The following is a 20,660-nucleotide window of genomic DNA, read 5'->3' on the forward strand; positions in this document are numbered from 1 at the left end:
CAGCAGTTTACAACTGAATTTGTATAAGCAGCTTTAGTTGTTTTAAGCCTTTACTGTTAAGTCCACATGCAGACTTTGTTTTTACTAAAAATGTACAGCAATGATTTTGATCATCAGAATTTGCCTCTGAAGAGATCAATCTTCTTTGTCTCTTAAGACAGGGAAGATGCTGACAGTTGGGTGCTCCATTGTCTATCCTTGGCAGTGCAGATAGAGTGATTTCTTAGCTGGATTTTCTCCTGGAAAAAAGTTTCATTAAATTAAAAGAAAAAAAAAGCTGAGTATTTGGGACAAAAACTCATATCCATTATCTTTTTGAATGATTACTAAGCTCTATGAAATGCTCTGTAGTGAGTCAGGCTGTTGTTATAGTGCAGTAGATTCTCCTTGTTAATGCTGTAATTACTGATATGCCCCTCTTCTCCTTTGTTTATTGAATAGTAATGCAAAAAGCCTGGAGAGAGAGAAACCCTCAAGCCCGAATTTCTGCAGCACATGAAGCTTTGGAATTGAATGAGTGAGTGACAACAACATTAACATTTCTTTCCTGTCTTTTAAAATATGCATTCAATGATAGTTTAAGGAAGGGCGGTTGCTACAGTAATTTTTTACCATGATTACAGGCCTGTCACAGGAAGGCCTACAATAGATGGAACAAAGCACAGCTGCGTGTTGTCCTAGCTACCCAGAAGATCCTTAGGGCAGTGATGACACTGGGAGTCTTCCCATTGATGTTGGTGGGCATTGAAACAGCATAAAAAAAGTGTTGAGTTGTCTCCTAATAAGCATATGAAATGTTTATTTATGGCACAGAGAGTTTCCTTTTGAATTTCTCAATCATCATGAACAGAAGCAAGACAAAAGGGACTCATAAACACCTTCTGAAATACACATTTCATAGTATGAGAGAATATGATGTAGTTCCCTGGGATTTTTGGTCTTTGAGTCCATTACTAATTTTCTCAATGAGAAGTGTAGTATTTTGAGATCGCACAGTAAACAAAAGGTAGTTCTGGGATGTTTTACTTGTATGGCAAACTGTATAAATGTTGCTAAAGTGCATAAAGTGGAAAGAACCCCTTAGGCTGATGACAGAGATTACTGCATTCTAGAATTCCCTAAACTGGTGCTTAACAGATTGCCTATCATGTTTCATCAGAAGAGGAAGAATTGTTTCTTCTTGTATAGTGATTTAACTGAGAGAATGTAGCATAAAAAGCAGAAGTGAGCTATAAGCATATCCTGTTCTACTCACATGTCACAGAATTACTGAATGGTTGAGGTTGGCAGTGATCTCTGGAGGTCATTATCCAACCCTCCCATTCAGACAGGGCCAGTGCATTACACAGGGCCATGTCCAGCAGGTGTTTGAACATCTCCAAGGAGGGGGACTTCACAACTGCCATGGACAACTTATGTTAGTGTTGGGTCATCTTTACAGGAAAAAAGGTGTTTCTGGTATTCAGGGGAACCTCCTATGTTTCATTTTGTGCCCATTACCTCTGGTCCTGTCACCAGGTACCACTGAAAAGAGCCTGACTCTGTCCTCTTCCCCCCCTCACTGCAGGTATTGACAAATTGACAGATCTCCCCCCAAAGCCCTCTCTTCTCCAGACTGAACAGTTTCAGCTCTCTGAGCCTTTTCTCATATGTGAGATGCCCTAGTCCCTAATCATGTTCATGGCACTTCATTGGACTCTTTGCAGTATGTCCCTGTCCTTCCTGTACTGTGGGAGCCCAGAACTGAACACAGCACACCCACATGTGGCCTCACCAGTGCTGAGACAGTTGTCAGTAGGTTTACTCAAGGGGTGAGTGATACCTAAAAGTGAGACTCACAGCCTAGTTGACAGAATGTGTATTCATCAGAATAGTTCATCAGAAAGGTACATGGACAAAATTTGCTTGCCTCTGTACTCAGTACATCCTTGCTAGTCTGCATGTCTTAGTATAAGTTTTACTTCATGCACATTTCTGACTGTTTTTCCTCTGATATTTTTACAGGTGTGCTACTGCCTATATTCTCTTAGCTGAAGAGGAAGCAACAACAATTGTAGAAGCAGAGAAGCTGTTCAAGCAAGCTCTGAAGGCTGGAGAGGGCTGTTACAGGCGCAGTCAGCAGTTACAGCACCACGGTGCCCAGTATGAAGCCCAACACAGTAAGTTTCTTAGGAGGGAATAGCCATTTCTAAAGGAAGAGAAGTTCCAGGGAGATCTTTGGGGTTTGGGGTATTTTTTTTGTTCTTTTACCTCTAAGAACCGTGCCCTCAGTATTTGGTGTTGGCTGGAATATGGCCCTAGAGTCAGACTATTCTGTTTCAGTGTTTTCACCTGATTCTGTTGCTGAGATATCAGTACTCAGATTACAGATACGCCTTTTCTTTGTCAGGACAGAAAATAATGTAGCATGAACTTAACAGAAAAGATATTAGAGCGAAAAGAGATCTGATATTCAGAAAATGCTGGACACTGTTTAAGGAAGTTGCACTGAAGGGCTTTAAGTCATTTTGAAAACAAGGGCTCATGTTGTGAAAAGGCAGTAAAGAATGATGGAAACAGGAGTGCACTGATGCTTTGCCAGCATTTTTCCATCAACTCTCAGGGTAAATGGGTGCAATGCATTGTTCTGTGTAAAAGTTAATGAGACTAATTAACCAGTGTGACATTTGAAAAGTTGGTTGCATATATTAAGAAAGGTCACAGAAACATAGAAATTAACAACTAATACAGTGTTCTCATTGAAAGTCTACATTTTTATTGCATTTTTAAATTTTTGAATAAGAAGATTTAGCTGCTGTGGTATTTATTAGATACTCCTTAAATCTAAGAAAATACATGAGGATTCACTGACAGTAGATGATCAAAGAGATAATAAAGCAAACAGTCTAGATTACTTCTAGACTAGAATGGCTACCTTAGACAAAAATAACACCAATGAATCACATAAATACAAGCACTTAACTTACTTTGGGCATCTTCAGGTTTCTCAGGACCTGAATTCACAGCCTCTGGCTATCTCATATAATTTGAAGATTGCTGATAAAAATTTTACATAGTAAAATTGTCTGTGATCCCTGGTTTCAAAAGTGTATGCAAGTCTATACCTGAAAACCTGAGGTTTTATAAAGCTTCAGGGTAGTATTTTAAACATTTGTTGGTTGTAAAATGATATTTAGGATTATTTTTTTACTTTTGATGAAAGTAAAAATACAGAGCAGCTGAGCCCTTGAAGCAATTTTTAGGCTCTAGCAGGCTTATGGTTCTCTGGAAACCTTAAGCTGTGCACTCAGTCCAACCTGAGTGGAGAAAATGACAGCAATTCAGAAAAAAGTACACAATAAATAATGTGTAAACATTGTAACGATGCTTTTGTTCGGGTTAACCTGGTTAAATTTTTGCAGGCAGGTACAAGTATGGTATTTCTGTAACCTGTGTGTGCTAGATGGCTAATGTCAGGGTCAAATGACCTTCAGTAAACATTCAGTATTGCAGCTGAGGAAGTAACAAAGCAAAACGTAAAATTAAGTGCATTGTCACAGAGCAGGGGGGCTGAAAAGTGACTGCCAGCTCTGACTGTGTCTTCAAGTGTGGCTTTAGGAGGGTTTGGATCATCCCACTTCTCTATACTACCCACTCTCACCTTGAAAATGTCAGCATGCACCCACAGAAAACAGAGTTCCAGGCTCAGATGGTACCCTGGACAAAGAGGCTTCACATAGCATTCTCTCTTGATTATACGCTGAACTTCTGCATGGTTTACAGAGGTGGAGAGAAAGGACTGTGGACAGATGTGTTCCATGGTTCTGAGAACTTCATGATTCCATTTCTGGTCTTTGAGGTTGACTTTGGGGTGAAAAGTGAGCATTTCATCTTTTGCAGGTGAAACACACTGTAATTTCTTGAACAACAGCACATTGCTCTGTGTTTCTGTTTATTCATGTGTTCCATCTCCTTCATATAATATTTTATGCTAGACCATAAATTATAAGCGTAAATAATGACTTTGAGTACTCAACTTGGCCACTTTCAGAAGGTGCTAGTTTATAGAAAGCATAGGCAATCTTCTTTTAGGGTTGTTCATGTTAGGCACTCTAAATCATTAGTCACCTCAGAGAATTTTCACCTGAACAATTATCTTGATTTCATAGTAAGTAAATGCCTTTTGACCATTCCTTCTGAAAAGCCTGAAAAGAAGCTTAACCTGAAATGTATACCTCATGTACACTACATAAGCATGTTGAAACAGATGCAACTAATAAGTTGTGTATTAAATATATAGGAATCAATACATAAGATAAGGAATTAGAGATAAGGAATTAGGTAATACAAAATACAGCTAAAGAAATTCTTCCCTCCCTTATTTATTTTTTTCCTCCAAAGTCAGACCTTTCGACCTGCTTAATCTATCTGAAAATTTTAGTTACAGCTTTAAAACAATTTGTAGGTACTTGGAATGTTTTCAGCACACATGTTGTTCTTATTATGAAAGGCTTGAAAATGTTAGGAGTAGGATAAAATCTTTACAGACCTCATGCTGTACACAAAGATGATTTGTAGAAGGTGTCTTCATTTTCAAGATATGGTAATTTTGTAGATGATTAGCTGGCATCTCATTTCCTGTTTGTCCAGAAGCATTTTAAGAGTTTGCATTTGAATTATAGGGAAGGGAATGAGAAAGTGAATTTTGAAGAGAATAGTTATTGCTGATGCTCAGTTTCTGTCATCTTTGCTGTTAGGGCATCTTCCAGCACACAGGATTGTTGTATCTGAAACATGTTAATTTGCTGTCTGTAGTTAGTGGTGTGAGGAATTTGAAGATAAAAATTAGGTTACAAGTAAAGGCTGTAAACAGAGAGTTCAGCATATACCTCTTTTCTTCTAATCAGGTATTCAGTTGAGCTGGCAAAGTGCCAACTGCCCAATACAGAGTCAAAACCTCTCTCCCTATGCCATGAAAAGGGAGGAAAAATATTCTAAAACTTAAAACTGGTTTATATATTTTTACAGAAAAGAGAAAAATAAAAGAAAACTACAATATAACACACACCTACACAAGTTAGATATAACAAAAAATTCCTTCACCTCCCCACACAACAGAAAACTGAACTCTTCTGAACACAAATCCCGCCATTCTAGCTACAAAACCACTCAAAAGAACTCAATCTCCCATAGGACAAACCCAAGCAGTGAAAATTAAAAATAAACATTTTACTTTCCTGTAGATAACATAGTGGTGAGGTGGTGCTGGGCCTGATCAGCAAAGCAGCACAGAGCACATCCACCTAGCACCACAGCCATCATGAACTGAGAGAACTCCTCCTACTCAACTGTATTTATATTTGAGATGATGTTGGAATATGGTATGGATACCATTGGCCAGTAGGAGTCAGTGTCAGCTGGCCTGACCCAGCTCGAGTCAGTTGATAATCGAAGGTCTACTCTGAAAAGTAAACCCTAAATTTAGACCTGGCTAAACCCATAACAAATCGTTAAGAAAAAGACTGTTTCAGGACAAGGATTTGCTTTGCTACTTCTTCTTATTAACAAGCATATACATCATATCTTACAAAAAAGGCAGGATATAACGTGCATTTTCATGGATGCCCTTGTCATAACAAATGCGTGTAAATTGGTCAGTGTGACCACAGAGTTTTGTGCTAGTGTTATCTTCACAGAGGTGCTCCTTGCCTCACTTGAGTACTTGATGTACCCTATAATGTTTTCTGTACCTTCAGATCTGCTTATATTTGACAGATCTAAGGCCAACCCAGGAGTTCTTATTTATCTCACTGTGTATCTGAATTAATTCCACTAATTTCAGTGCTGTTATGCCACATCTAAATCATCAGGATTTGGTAGTTTTTTATTAAAATTCTCATGAAAGCCTTTATGGTAGTGAATAAGAAAAAAATGTCAAAAAAACTGTCTTATGTGTTGGAATACTAAATAAAGCCTTGTTTTATCTATTTTATCTTAATCCTATTTCTTTTTCCTCTTATACAGGAAGGGACACCAATGTGTTAGTATATATTAAAAGGAGACTGGCAATGTGTGCAAGGAAGCTGGGAAGGACCAGGGAAGCAGTGAAAATGATGAGAGATGTGAGTTTGGATTTCTTTCACATGTGATATTTAGAAAATAATAGTGTAGAAATGCTACACATTTTCTTACAAGTTAGTAGCCATTTCTGCTGCATTCAGCACTGCTGATAGTTGTTTTGTATTTGTAATGTACATAAAGATTAACTTAAGAGATCATTTACAAGGATATGAAAGCAGCATGAAATACCGGATGAACAGTTAACCATACAAACTGAATTTCCTATCCTGGTACATGTGCAATGGAGTGCAGTATTTAATTTTGATTATGAAGTTAGTAACATGTTTTTCTGAAGCATGTGGTGAGTGCTGCTAATTTAATATGTACATCTTAAGTATTCTGTTCTCTCCTTGCAAAGCTGCAGTTTGGCTGTATGCATTGTTTGCATCACCCTTTTCAGACATGAGGACAGTGTTATTTATTCATGCAAAACCTATCTCTGAAAAGTCATACCCAAATAATTAATCTAAGGAACTGAACTCCCACTGAGATGGGGGCTGACTGTATCCGGTTTTTATAGGCAGGGGAGCTACCAGTGGTAGTCATAAGTCAGTAAGCTACAAAGCTACAAATTTGAAACACTAAACAGTAGCTATTTTGGAGATGGCAGGAGAGGCAGCTGTCCACAGTAGGTACTGTATATGTTCCAGATATGTTAATTGCTCATGTTTAGAGGTAGCTGTGAATGCCCAGCATTTCTTTGAGTGACATCCACTGGATGCAGATTGAGAACACAATCCTTGGAGAAGGTGACTTATATCACCCAAAGTAGCAAGTCTGTGACAGAAGGAGGAATGGAGCCCTAGAGTTCTTGGCAGATGATGGTAAAACTGTTTACCAGTTTCCTGTGTTTCTTATGCTTCATATTTCAGCTCCCACAAAGTCAGGTAGAGATGAGGATCCAGCAAGATGCATGCAGAGTTCCAGAAGTTAGGTTGAATGAGTTAAATTTTAAATAACACAAAATGAAATCCCAGACCAGAATGAAGCACCTACAAAGTGTGCTTTAGGTAGCTCAGGTGAATGGTCCAACCCCTGCCTAGTGAAAAGGGAAAATCTTCTTGCAAGTCAGTGGGAATTTTAATGTAAAAAAGCAAGTGGCTTTCTCTGAAGCTGTGCCACTCATATCAATGGCAGTAGGATCAGCGTGTCTGCCAGCTTGGAATCCAGTACCAGCATCTTCTCCTGGAACTGGAGCACTTAAAAGTATTTTTTGAAAACACTGAGCAGAGTTCATCATAATAGTGCAGGTTCTTATCTAAATAATCTACCAGATGGTGACTCTTTGTTTCCTGACTCTCATTGGGGTTTTTCAAGCACACAGCTCTCAATCCTCAGAATCACTAGACTCTGAGACTGAGTCAAAAAAACAGCCATTGAATAGGTAGGAGAGTGAGAAAGAGGGACAAGGAAGAAAGACCTGGTTTTGCAGTCTTCTGTTCAGCTGAGAGAATGTTGATTTCAAAAACATTGTTTTCAGTCCAGCTAGCTTCACTGATTCCTCATTAATTTTGTTACACAGGCAATCTGGGACAAATACTGAAATGTTTTGGGGACAAACATTGGAATTCTACGTTCTGGCATTAATATACAAGAAAGACAAAATTTTGAATTTCATATTCAGATGTCACACATCGTAGTTATGGAAACTTCTGGAACTTACAATAGGCTGCTGAACATGTTCTGTGATTTTGTAGATAGGGCTGTGTGGAACAATTCTCTGTGAAGCTTTCTGCTGCTGGTGTCAATACGTATGGATAGCTGTGGATGCAGAATGTTTGATTCGGGGACTGGGGTGGTACATGTAGTCCTAGTTTTCTTATGCAAATTGAGAACCAGAGAGCTTTGATATAATGAATGGCTTATTCTGTCACTAGAGAGAAAATTGTCTGAAATTCGTAAGCAAAATGGAAAATTTTGGAAGTTAAGTACAATGTGGATCTGAAAAGCCAACAATAACATGGAGACCCAAATTCATCTTTCATTAGACACTTAAAGGACAGAAAACACTCCTCAACAGGAATGTTTTGCTAAAATGAAAGGACTGGATGCGAGACAAACAAGATACAAAGATAGGATTTCAGCTTCTAGAGCTTCAACTGAAATCAATGCATTCTGTGTTTTTCCATACAAACACTGAGCCAAATACTCAGAACTGAATTTAGATTCTGCTAGACTTCTTTGGTTTAAGCAAGCAGATCTGAGAATTAGCAAGTCTCTAGATGAAGTAGAAAAGCAGCAGTATCTCTTAAGTCACAGCTCCAGTACACTGGGAAAAAGAGTAGGGTCAAGTCAGATTTGCAGATGCTTTTCTTAGACTGGCTTGGAGCTACTTATTTCTGATGAAGGCATAACCTCCATTTCTTCATAGAAGACATAAATAATACACTTATGAAGAGCTTTGAAGAACATGAATCTGTCATTGAAGGTTTCAATGTGATTGATTAGGGAGGAGGTGAATTTATTCATCCTAAAAATAATATGAAGAATATGTTGGCTGGGCACTGCTGAATCTAGCTAGCATCAGGGGACAGAGGGCGGAGGCCCTGTTTGTGTTTGAAAGATTGAAAACAGGTTTCTCAAGACATGGAACATGATGGAAATGAAGTGTTAAGAGGTTCATGACGCCATCTGGGAAATATGATTGGGATGTAGTCAGTCTTTGCCACTTTAAAAAAACAAAATATTTGAGAGTGTTTAATTCATTTCATATATGAGGCCATCTTGAGGACATTACTGATGGATTAGATTGTCTTACTTGAATTTTATGTAAGAAAAGACTGAGATCCTGCTTAAAACACCTTAGTGGAACAAAAATGAGTTGTTAGTGACTGAAGATTTTGATTTTATGTTTATATACACTGCTGATACGAAAATCATATTCTTTAATGTTATATTGAAGGTAGTTAAAACCGGAGATTTTTTAAACATAAAAAAACCCCTTTAAAATCAAGGGTGTTTTAATTTAAAAAAATTGGGTAATAATTTCTATTGTTTCTGTGATTGATTTTGAGATAGTGTCTTTTGCTGGCTTTGCTGCTTGGATGCAATTCTTTTAGTTGAGTTGAATTAATAAGAATTAAGTGCCACCCTGACACCCAATCCCGTCAGATCTGGGAAGCTCAGCAGGGTCAACCTCGGTTAATACTTGGATGGGAGACCTCCTGACAATACATGGGGCTGTAGGTTCTAGTCCTGAGGACTTCACTGTCACTGTCACTGTCCAGGCTCGCTCGGCTGTGGCAGATGAACCTTAGGAGTTAAAGGGTGGGGCCAGTTCCACGCATGCTGTGCCTCACCTAAAAAACCCACTGCGCAGGCTCAAAGGGCACACCCACAAGGGGAGAGCCCTTCCCAAATCTTCGTTCATGAAGCTTAACCATCATCATGAACATGTAGTTTCCATGGAAATATGTAAAGAAATCATACATAGGTGTTACTCCTGCTTGTATTTCTGGTGATAATTATTTACTATGTTTTGCTATAGAAACCAGCAGCTGTCACTATTTGTATATATTGAGTTAACTTGTGATCTCATTCTGATTAGTGTGTTGTTGGAATAACTCCAGTGTAGTCAACAGAGTTATTCCAGTTTTATTCTTGTTTATGCAGAGTATGATATGGTCTGTGAGGGAACTAGATTGCTTTTACTGTGTCTGAGGAGAAAGTCTACAGTGCTGGTTGCTTTATTTGTTGTCCTGATTATGTTAAGAGGATTTAAACTAGTTTGTTCTAAATGATGTTGGAAAATTTTGTATGTGCAGAGGCAAAAGGCTATAATGGTGGCTGTAGGGAATCTTTAGTATCCCTGCATGTTGAGTCTTCCTTGTGGACAGTGTTGCAAGCTGGATAGCTCTGTGATGATGAACAAGGGTAGCCTTTTGTGCCAGCTGCTTTCTGTCTGTTATTTTCAGATTCCTTCACCATTACAATGGAAGAAAACAGAAATGTGCTGAGTTTGTGTTTTGTGTTTTTCATTTATGGAAAACAGAGAGGGTGTGGAGGGTATGCACTTCTCTCTGTTCTTGGTGGGTGACTGGATCAGTGAATGCAGCACTGAACTCAGGAGCAGACCGACACAGTTATTATTTCCCTTAACTGGGTCACTAGAACATCCAGGTGAAAATGCAAGAAAGTGAATTGTCAAGTTATATGGATCTTCTTGGGATTGTTCTGGAGAACGTTTGGCCTATGGAACAAGCTTTAATTGAAGGATGATAGATGTGTATGAAAGAGAAGGGTGGCAGGCAGAAAGCATGCTAGTGGACAAAGCAAATGGAAGCTGTTAATTGCTTCCTCTTTCAGAGAGAAGATGAAAGAAACTCATTCTAGAGTGTATTTATCTCCTAACCCATGGTCCTGCATTCCCTTGAGGATTGCTTCATAGTCTTAATAAGTATGTATTTCTGAGACACAGTGAAATTGCAACTTGCTCTATGCTTTGCAGCTTTGTTTATAAATTAATGAGGTTTAGGGAGAGAAGAGACTCTCCAGGTCTTTCCTGGAGAAGGACAGAAACAAAAACATTTTTAAGGGTCAGAAAAATACATTTTATTTCTAAGATCAGTCATGTCTGCAGAGAAATTACTCACGATGGAGGACCCAGAAGTCTATTTATCTCTGAGAACCTTGCTGAGGATATTTCAGTTGGATGTATGTGTTCATCTTGGTGCCCACCTGCAGTCTCTAAATGCCACAGAAGAGACATAAGCAGCTTATATTGTTAGATTGCTGCATGCTTATCAGTGGGCTGCATGATAAGGTCTTTAAATGGTCAGGCTGCCCATTTAAAATAGTTTAAGAGGTTATGTCACTTGAAGGCTTTGAAAGGGTACTCGACTACACTAAGTCCATTTTAATAATATAGGTAAATTGGGGTTTTATCTTTTTATGGACAGTGGTATTAGTGATTTTTGCTGGTATGATGGTTCTGCAAATTTAGTATACTTTCTTGGCAACCTCTTTTGGTGGACTTTGAATAAGGATTTATGTTGGATATTCTATTGAATTACGTATTCTTGTGTACATTGCTGATTTCCTCTTAATGCAAATGCATAGCCAGGACTGCTCTGCACTTTGAATTATCAAGCTGTGAAACAAAGAGATTACTAATTGCTAATAAAGATCTCGTGATCCCTAGCAACTTAACAAGACTTCTGCAGCAACTTGCATAGATAGCTACTGTCTTGTTTCCCAAATTCTTGTGTGCTTGAGGCAAGGATTAGTGATTCAGATTCTTTGGCTTGTGTTACACAGGTCAGGTTAGGCAGGCTGCTCTGCCTTGAGTGGGATTCTAGCTTTACTAACATTTGTAGCAGTTGTTTAAAGTACCATTTATTAAAATTTGAAGAGAAAGTACTTCTTAAACAAGACCAAGCATTATCATAGATTTTAGAATATTGTTATTCTTATGAGTGGTGACATTTGCCCATCTCCAGCACAGAGCAGTATCTTTGGTTAATTCTTGTTTTGGCACACAAGCACTGCAATAATAATAGCAAGTGATAAATGCTGATTTTAATATTTTCATATGTCTGTGTATTCAAATGTTTGTTTTCTCACAGACTCACGTGGTATGGTAAGTGGGAAGGGCGGATTGGAACATCACTCATTTTAGGGGGCTCTTAAGCAAAATGGAGACTTCTGTGATTCCCCTAGTGGTGTTTATCCCTTCCTTCTATCTGCATATGTCTCAGACCCCTCACTTTTAGTCATGACTGTGATTCTGCACAAACTACTACTCCTACTACCTAAATCGCTAATAATGTTTCTTATATAAATTACTGGTTTACGGCATAGTGATTCTATTAAGCTAGTCACATAGCCTTGGTAAGAGCCTGCTAACTTGAACTCCTTTTTGTCCACCATGTTGCATCACTCCCTGTTCAGAGGCTTTGTATTGTCCTTTAATTATGGTCTTCCATTTCTCTGGAACCTTTTAGCTCAATTTTGAGCTGCTAGATAATTTCCTCACTTTAATTTCATTTAAACATCCACTTCTAAAAATATGTCAGTTTCTGCAAAAAGTACTTTGGGATCATCTTGGAAGGATTAATTCTGCTTCTGTCTACTGCTTTTGCCACATCTTAGTAGCCACTTTTACTTTTAGAGTGATTTAGATGTATTAAGTATGAATTTTCATGAACAGGTTGATTCTAGTAGAAGGCATCCCTGCCCACAGCAGTGGGGTTGGATCTTTAAGGTCCTTTCCATCCCAAACCATTATATGATTCTATGATGCAAATTGAACAGGACTATGAGTAATGACTTTATTTTCATGCTTTATAATGTTACCAATATTTGATGTAACAAACATTATAATTTATTAGTTTTATATAATGGGATTGTTTGGTAGTAAATGTAGATCTGAAACAACTTGCACTCTTCTGGTTTCATGCCACATCTGCCTTTAAAATTCTCTTTATTCCTGGAATACATACATTTTTACAACATAATCCAAACAACAGCATTTTCATAATTATATTCCCTAAAGAACTCACCTCATACTCTAAAGACTTTAATCCTCCAATTAAGAGGGAATGTAAAGGCTGCATGTTCTAAACATGTTTCCTTACAGTTTGCATATGTAGTAAGATACTTTTCACTTCACTGTCTCGTTGTCAATCCTACACTGAAGAGGTGTTATATTTGAATATTATGGAGCACTAGGTCTAAATTAAAATTTAAAACGAAATGTTGGCAAATCATAAACAGATGCCCTCCTACTGTTAGTGTAAACTGGGTGTAATCTGAATCTCCTTTCTGACACTCTGAAGATGTTAAATTTCCTGAATTCCACATATGAATAAAATATGGAGCTCCTACTGCTAATCATTTCCAAGCTTCAAAACAACAGGATCTGACAGATATGGCTTCTTAGCTTCTGTCCTCTCTTAGCTGTGAAAGAGTAACCGTGGAGCTGCTTCCAAACAAAAGAGTGATTGCTTGCCAAAGGGGATGCAGCACTTAAAGAAATCAATTAATTGACAAAATCTTACTATAATTAAGCAGAACTTTAATTCAGGTAGGTCCAGTGTATTTCAGATCGTTTTCCAACTCTGAGAGCTATGAGTGTCTGTTTACATCACATGGATCCCACTCACGAGACTGTGCTTGAATGAGTTGCGCTTTTAGGACCAGGAGTTAGACTAATGTTTAGCATCTGACATTGTTAACATGGCCTTTTTGTGTGCTAGTTTTAGGCTGCTGACAATGTTTCTTCCCTTCTGTCCTCGCCAGGTGAGCTGGCCAGGAGAAGAACTTAAGAACTAGTGGATCTTATTAGACATCAAAGGGCAAATATGGAGTGATGTTGCAAGTGCCTCAAGCCCAGAGTGAACTTCAGTCAGAGCTTAGACATCTGGAAGCTCAGCTGTAGACAAGGAAGCCCACAGAAGCGGAGGTTTCTGTTTTGCTGCTCAGAAATGGCTTGGAGTTTTGTCTTTTCAGTTAACAGTTCTTGCAGATTACAGGTCATATACCAGAAAGCAGTTTATGCAAAGCACTCGTGAAAACGACAGTGATTACCCATACTGTGTGTTTGATTCTTCAGTAGCAGTGAACAGATTTTGCCCTTTCAGATACCCACTGCAGGAACATGCACTCTAGCAATTAAGGTTGTAACAGTTTTACTGTTTGCATTGAATTTCCTTATTTGCTTGTTGTTTTATCATTTTAAGATTAATTAATTTTTCCTTTTAATGAATGCAGTTGGTTGAATACATTGATCGGAAATATTTTTGTTTGTTTGTTTCTTGAGAAGATATGAGTACAAACAGCAGTGAACGGTTGCATGCATTGCCTGGAAAATATGTGACCATGCATACAGCCATAATGAAAATGGAGAATAGATGTGTCAACAGCAGGTTATATGTAAGATAATTCGTTTATCCACCTGTGTATTCCCCTGTTCTGGGGTCTAGTTGTAGGCTTAAGCTGTAGGTTTAAGGAGTTTTCTACACAAATAATATTTTTTTGCTAATTGATGCATGATGTTAATGTCATAACAGGGAGAATAATAGATTCAACAGTTAAAGCTACATTACTTGAAAATGTTAAAAAAATTAGATTTTAGTGTGGAAATACTGGTGACGGAAAATTTTCAGGCAAGGGAATCTTCTTCATTAAACTGTCCCTAGAGATAAAATTTGTTTCTTATCCTATAAATCAGATGTGGATTTCCTTGTACTGTAAAACATTTTTTGTGGTCATATTTTCATATCCACACAAAATTTTTCAACCTACACCTTGCAATGTGAACTGAGGGGAGTCTGAGAATAGGAAGCTCCCAGAAGTAGTGCTAAGATATCCAGACTTATTCCCAGAACTTTTGTGCAAACTTTTACTCCCAAAATATTATTTATCTAAAAAATTAAAACTTAATAGTTATCTGCAAAAGCTACTATTTCTGTATAATTGCACTATACCTATGGAATCTTTCAAAGAAAAGCAGTTTCACTTTCTACACCTGTATCTATTTTCCCCAAAACATGTAGAGCAATTAGAACAAAATATGTACTAACCCAGCCCCAGGTCTGAATTTCATCACTAGAAAGTATTTTGACCAACACAAGTTTGAAGTAAAATTCTGCCTTGTGAACCTAAATTTGGTATGAGATGTTCAATAGCTGTTTGAATATCCTTATGTTGTAAGGAGGGAATACTTTCATAGCCATGTGGTGTCTGTTTTCACATGGTAGGAAAATGAACTTAGCTCAGTGGAGCACTTTTCTTCAATTCCAGCTAAGAAACCAACTAACTGTAATTTTACAATGGCATTTTTCATCCTAATTAGTATTTATTTAAAATTTATTTAATGTGGTTCTGGTGCGAAATCTTGAGTACTGCATTCAGTGGCTGCTCCCTTGAGGTCCTAAAGGTGTAGAGAAAGATGGTAACAGGGCCTTTGTCTTTTCTTCAAGTGCAGTGCTTGCCACTCAAATGGAAGCATTTGTCAGGTTACAGTAAAGACATAAAGATAATTAAAATTGATAAGCCAAACAGTTTGGCAAATATTAGTCTGTAACTTCACAGAATATAAAGCTTTTGGTACAAAGGGTTGTCTGTGCCTCTTAAACTGAAAGCCAGATTAAAGCTCTCAGTACTGTATTGGTCTGGGGAACTCAAGGGTGTTTTTTCATCCTGTGTTTTGGGATAATATGCCCATCTCTGTCTCTGTGTGGAGTATGAGCCGGGTCCCTCTCATCTGCAGGGGAGAGGAGGGGAGCGAGCTCCCAGTCTGCTCAGGGTTGCCCCTCAGCATGGCGCAGTACATGGCTGCCCTGACCATTCAGCAGGCCTGCAGGGCAGTTTTTAATTCCCCTGTGTTTGCTTTCATTATGAAGCCTGAAGGACAGCCTGTCTTAATACTCTTCCATCCAAGTGGCTTTACTTTCTGGCAAGTTTCTCAAAAACTAAATTTTTACTCTGACTGGAAATTACTTGCAGTGAAAACTATATACTTCACATCCAGAAGTGACAGAGAAATGAGTTCATGCCTTCTTTTTTTTTTCTTTTTAATAGCAAATGTGCTCTCATTTATGCACAGTCAGTGTTTGAATAGCTGAGTGGCCACTTGGACGTGTTTTATTTTTGAGGCTACAATATCAGCTGAGTTCATTATTACTGGTTTGGACTTCTTAATATTTGAACTTTCCCACATGAAACCTTTATTAACATTTGTCAGTTTGGAAGCCTGGCAGTCCAGACAGTGACCTTTATTCTGCTGCTGTCTGAGACAGGGTTTATCACTCTGACAGAACCTAATTAAAATAGAAAAAAATAAATAATCAGTGAGTGATGTCAGTAAAAGATGGAGAACCAGAGTAAGAGCCTTTACTGGCCACAGTATGTCTATAACAAGCTGCAGCTTTTCCCTTTTCTTCACTGATGGAGGGAATGTTATTCTGCCAGCCGTTATTCATTCGCAAAGAGCAGGGGTAAGCTTTCATAATCCCTTAGAGGGGTTTCTTTGCAAGATGGTCATTCTAAAGTTTAAATCATATTTATGTAGAGCCAGATTTTGTCATACTCTTTCCTGTCAAATAGTAGCTTCCTCTCTTAAAAATCCAATAGTGAGTCAGGACAAGAATGAAGACAAGTAGACTCTGTGAAGTAGACTCTGTCTTTAACTGAGGAATCCAACTACATGAACTTTTACCTGTGCTTATTTTTCTTCATGAGCAATAACTTAAACTTTTTATTTTTTTATTTTATTCTCAAATCCTTCCACTTAACCTAGATGAGCATCAAGGCCCTTTTTTGTGGTTTTGTTTTGTTTTGTTTTTATTTTACTGGAGGAGAAAAGCCTGCAAACTACAGTTTTGTTTGTGTTCTTTTTCGTAGGTTCAGCTCCTACCTTTAGAACTAGAAGCTTTATGGCATTCTCCATGTCATTAAGATGAAAAGTTCCATGCCTCTTTTAGCTACTATCTCAGTGATCCTGATTCTCACCAGAAATTTGTATAATCAGTTAAACAAAACACTGCCATCCTTGCCTTTTATATTTTAATAATCCTCAAACTACAGCAAAGTCAGCACTATCCAGACAGACAAATTTAGAGTCTTTTAAGCTCGGAATAGTTCTTATAGTAGCTTTTGCCAGACCATTTCACAAGGAAGAAATTCTCTGTGCTTTGCTTCTCTCTTTACCTGTTAAGGTCCCTTCCTTAACAGAGTGAAGCAAGTCTACTGCATTACCTGTTTCTCATTTTCTGAATTTCTTGGTGAATCTCCTCCCCTCATGTTTCAATCCTTGTTTACTTTGTTTATGTTTTTGAGATTGAGATTTGCTGCTTTTCATCTATTTATGTCTTGAGAGGTAGATTTAGTAAGTGACAGAATTTTCAGATCCAGTTTATTATTTTCAAATACAGCAAGGCTGACCTTGAATCATTTTCTTTATTTGGTTTGTTACAGTGTTTCTGCCCTCATAAACCATATGAGAGAGATTGTAAATGGTAGTGCTTCCCTGCAAGTTCCTAAAGAACAGTGGTAATATTAACTATCCCAGTTCTACACTGGCTGGGACCTTTTTGTGCTGAGGCAGTTAGACATGCATAAAGAGGACAAAAGGAGCAAGATTCTTTTAACACTTTAGTTCTTTAGAGAATCATTCTGACAAAAAAAAATTGTTTATTCAATGCTTCTTATAAGCATGACTTGAAAAAAAGTCGTGCAATAAAATACCACCTTCAGTCATTTGAATCTATGCAGATATTGAAACTGAGGGTCTCTGAAAACAAATACCTGGTATTTCTCAATGGCTTAGTTCATAAAATAAAGGCATTTACCTGTGAAAGTATTAAATTATTTTAACTATACATTTCATTTCATTCAGCTTGTCATACAAGGCAGAATCCTTATTTATAGTGGTAGAGTTGTATTAACTTTACCTTTCCTATTGTTGCTGTTTTTTATTTCTTTTTTCTTTTTTTTTAATATATTGGCCACAATTGGAACTGTATTCTAAAGTATTTACAATGACAAATCCTAGTATCACAGACTTGATAATGTAGCTTCTCTCATTTGATGTTATTGTGATTTTTTTCAATGTATTTTCTGCTTTTCCCACTAATACACCAGTGAGGTGCTAGATTGCTTTCTAGTGGTATACTGGAGCTACAGTGTTGAAGATTCTTTTCCAGAACAATAACTCTTTTTCACTTTGAAGAAGCCTATTGTTTGAAGGAGAGTTATGTACACAGATAGCTGTGTTATTGGATTTGACTAATTACATCCTATGCAAGCATGTCTTTAGTACCCATTAAGAGCTCAGGAATCTCTGAAATAATAGTGAACTCTGTTAAAGAACTAAGAGCAAGGGGAACTGAGAGGTTTTAACTTGGTGTTGGCTATTTCAATGCATTTTGAGCAATTTTCACATAAATAATCTAACCCTTTCATATCTAATTGATTTTAGTTGATGAAGGAGTTTCCTCTGCTCAGCATGTTCAACATCCATGAAAACCTGCTAGAGGCTTTGTTGGAACTGCAAGCATATGCAGATGTCCAGGCAGTCTTAGCAAAGTATGATGGTAAGTTCAAATATATATTTGTATTTTCTCTATATGGTACATACTGAAGAAGTATTTCCAAGTCAAACTCTTTAAAATTTAGAAAATGCTGTAATTAAGTTGATGGACACAAGCTTCATACATGCCCTTACACAGTCCTTAATCCAAAGATTAAACACTGCATTTTTCTGCCAACCAATGCTTAATTCATTGTACAGGGTAATGGAACTCACTAGCAGCTCTTCAGTGCTTTCTTTGCTTTCTGATAATGTTTAAAGAATGACTGTTTAGGTTCTACAGACTTGTTATTGCATGCTCGTCAAACCTTGTCTCACAAAAGGATTGTCAGTTCCCTTATGGACTTCACTATGAATGTTGACTTAGTAGCATACAAGTGCTTTATAGACTTTAATTGATTTAGCTTCATAGCAATCTACTGAGTAGCAAACTTCGTATCTTATGGAGAAAACTTGCAAAGCTCAAAAGGCTAAATAAACCTTTTGTATTAAATTTTTGTATTTTTCAGTAAACATTGGTTCATACAGCATTATATCTCTTTTTATGTTCAAATCACAGCCGCTGCAGCTCTAGCCATTTGAAATTCAATTCAAGACATCAGGGTCTGAGAGACACAGAATGAGAAGTGTTTAGATTAAATTAAATGAGTTTTCCATGTATTACTAGAAACTTTGTGACAGAAACAGGAACACAATACATTCTCTTGAGCAGTGTTCATCAGCCTGCACAGTACCACTCTTCCTTCTCTTCCTGCAGTCCCTGCTTGTTCAGTAGCCACATTCCAAGTTCTGCTACAAGTGAATGAGGGATTCTGCAGCTGTCAGTTTCCTGTTGTGTTATTAGACTAGTCCTCATTCATCCTCAGAAAAGTCTCACTCTGTGCACTGGGTTATGGCAAGGGAGTTTATGAAAGGAAAATTATGTAATCATACAACTGAAAATGAGATCATAACCTGCATGAATCAAATAGCTGACTTATATGAACCCTATGTAGCCTTAATTTTGATAATTCTTAACTCTGTGTTTGTCTTGTAGCCTTTAAAATGTTCTTGTTGCTAACTCGTACTAGGTCTGGTGTTCTTTGAGCAGAGATTTCAAGACTTGTAACACACAAAGTTTTTGAAAAGATAGATGGACATTATTTGAGGTACTGTTGTATAAATGCCTGCAAATATGGACTCTGAGTCCTATATCCACAGTGCTTTGGACACTCTTGATCCTTAGAAGGAATTGGCTGGTCTTCTGTCCCACTTGGTTACTGAATTTGCTTCTACTTCTCTTTTGCATGGTCATTTTCAGCTTTGTAATGCTCCTAGTTCTTACCCAAGGCTCCTTGTTTAGCCAGTACTGCTTATTCACAGAGCCATTCTTCTGCCTCTCCTAACTACCTCTCCCAATCTTCTCTTCAGGGCAGTGATGGTCAAGATACATCTCCTCCTGTTTTAATGTCTTTTCTATCCACCCTTTTCTCTTTGACTTCTGCCTCCTCTTCATTTGTCATGCATTTGATTCATGCATTTGTCCTCTGTTGCATTGCCTGGGTGCCAAAAAGCAGAACAGTAAGAGGTTACACAGACAGAGATTCTCACTGTCAGCTTCTGTACTTGGACCCGTCTCATCACATGGAACATCACCCAGCATGGGGATGACACATAAGTTTATTGGAGTACCAAGACGTGTACTTGATGTGCAAAGGATCTTTGGAGAGTATAACCAAAAAAATGCAAAAGCTTTCACTGATTATGTGCTAACTGCTTTCTTCTAACATCTTATAACTTAGGAAATTAAGATAAATTTTAATGAGGCTCGTAGTAGGCCACTGGCTTGATTACTAACATGATCATCCCGCCAGATTTCAGACTCCTGCACCAGACTGTGGCAGAGGTGAGATTATTTAACAAAAGAGAAATAAACAGCTGATTACAAGTAATGTTAGTGATAATCACTGCTACCAGTCCAGTCTGCAATGTTTACAACTCTTTCCAGAGTCAAATCATTATAAGCAGAGATCAAAATGTCACCCAGGCCCTTGAGCATTAACATTCAGTAACAGCAATGACTCTGGGAGAGGTCTTGGTTGTACTTAGTCTGGTTGAAGAAATTGGCGGTTAAAGTGGTAACATCAGAGTCTTTCTCACAGCTCCTTGTATTTTAGTAATTCTTGTGACACAGGGATAGATCCTTGTAGTCTGTTTTGGCATGTAAAGAAGCAAATAAATAGAAATGCCAATTTTTATGCCCCAGGCACCACAGGATCTTGTCACTTTCTAGTCTTCAATGTAGTTATGAAGCAGTAGTCCTGAGAGGTAGCAGAACTGTGAAAGAACAAGGAATTAAGCCATGCCTTCCCAAATCTCAGGACTAAACTCCAGTGCAAGGTCTGCTTTGGCATACTAAAGCACTTATCCCTAGTTTTACATAACACCTTGGTGGCAGTTTATGTCATGGAAGTTTATAAAACTTGTGTTTCATTTTCTCAAAAGCATCTGACAGTGTCAAAACAGTGAAACTTTTCAAAATAAAGCTCTT

At 37.8% G+C, this 20,660-nt stretch overlaps 1 protein-coding gene across 2 annotated transcripts in view; it reads left to right on the forward strand.

Annotated features, from left to right (window-relative positions):
• The window catches only part of ST7 (suppression of tumorigenicity 7), a 152,965-nt gene that overhangs the window by 99,712 nt on the left and 32,593 nt on the right, over positions 1–20,660 (forward strand). For both annotated transcript variants that reach the window (XM_071552455.1, XM_071552456.1), the window contains exons 6-9: positions 442–517; positions 2,005–2,159; positions 6,004–6,101; positions 18,020–18,134. In XM_071552455.1, coding sequence (XP_071408556.1) covers positions 442–517; positions 2,005–2,159; positions 6,004–6,101; positions 18,020–18,134 — 444 coding nt within the window. The remainder of the gene's footprint in view (positions 1–441; positions 518–2,004; positions 2,160–6,003; positions 6,102–18,019; positions 18,135–20,660) is intronic.

This window comes from Pithys albifrons, chromosome 3, assembly GCF_047495875.1.
Source record: "Pithys albifrons albifrons isolate INPA30051 chromosome 3, PitAlb_v1, whole genome shotgun sequence".
Taxonomy (NCBI): Eukaryota; Metazoa; Chordata; class Aves; order Passeriformes; family Thamnophilidae; genus Pithys; species Pithys albifrons.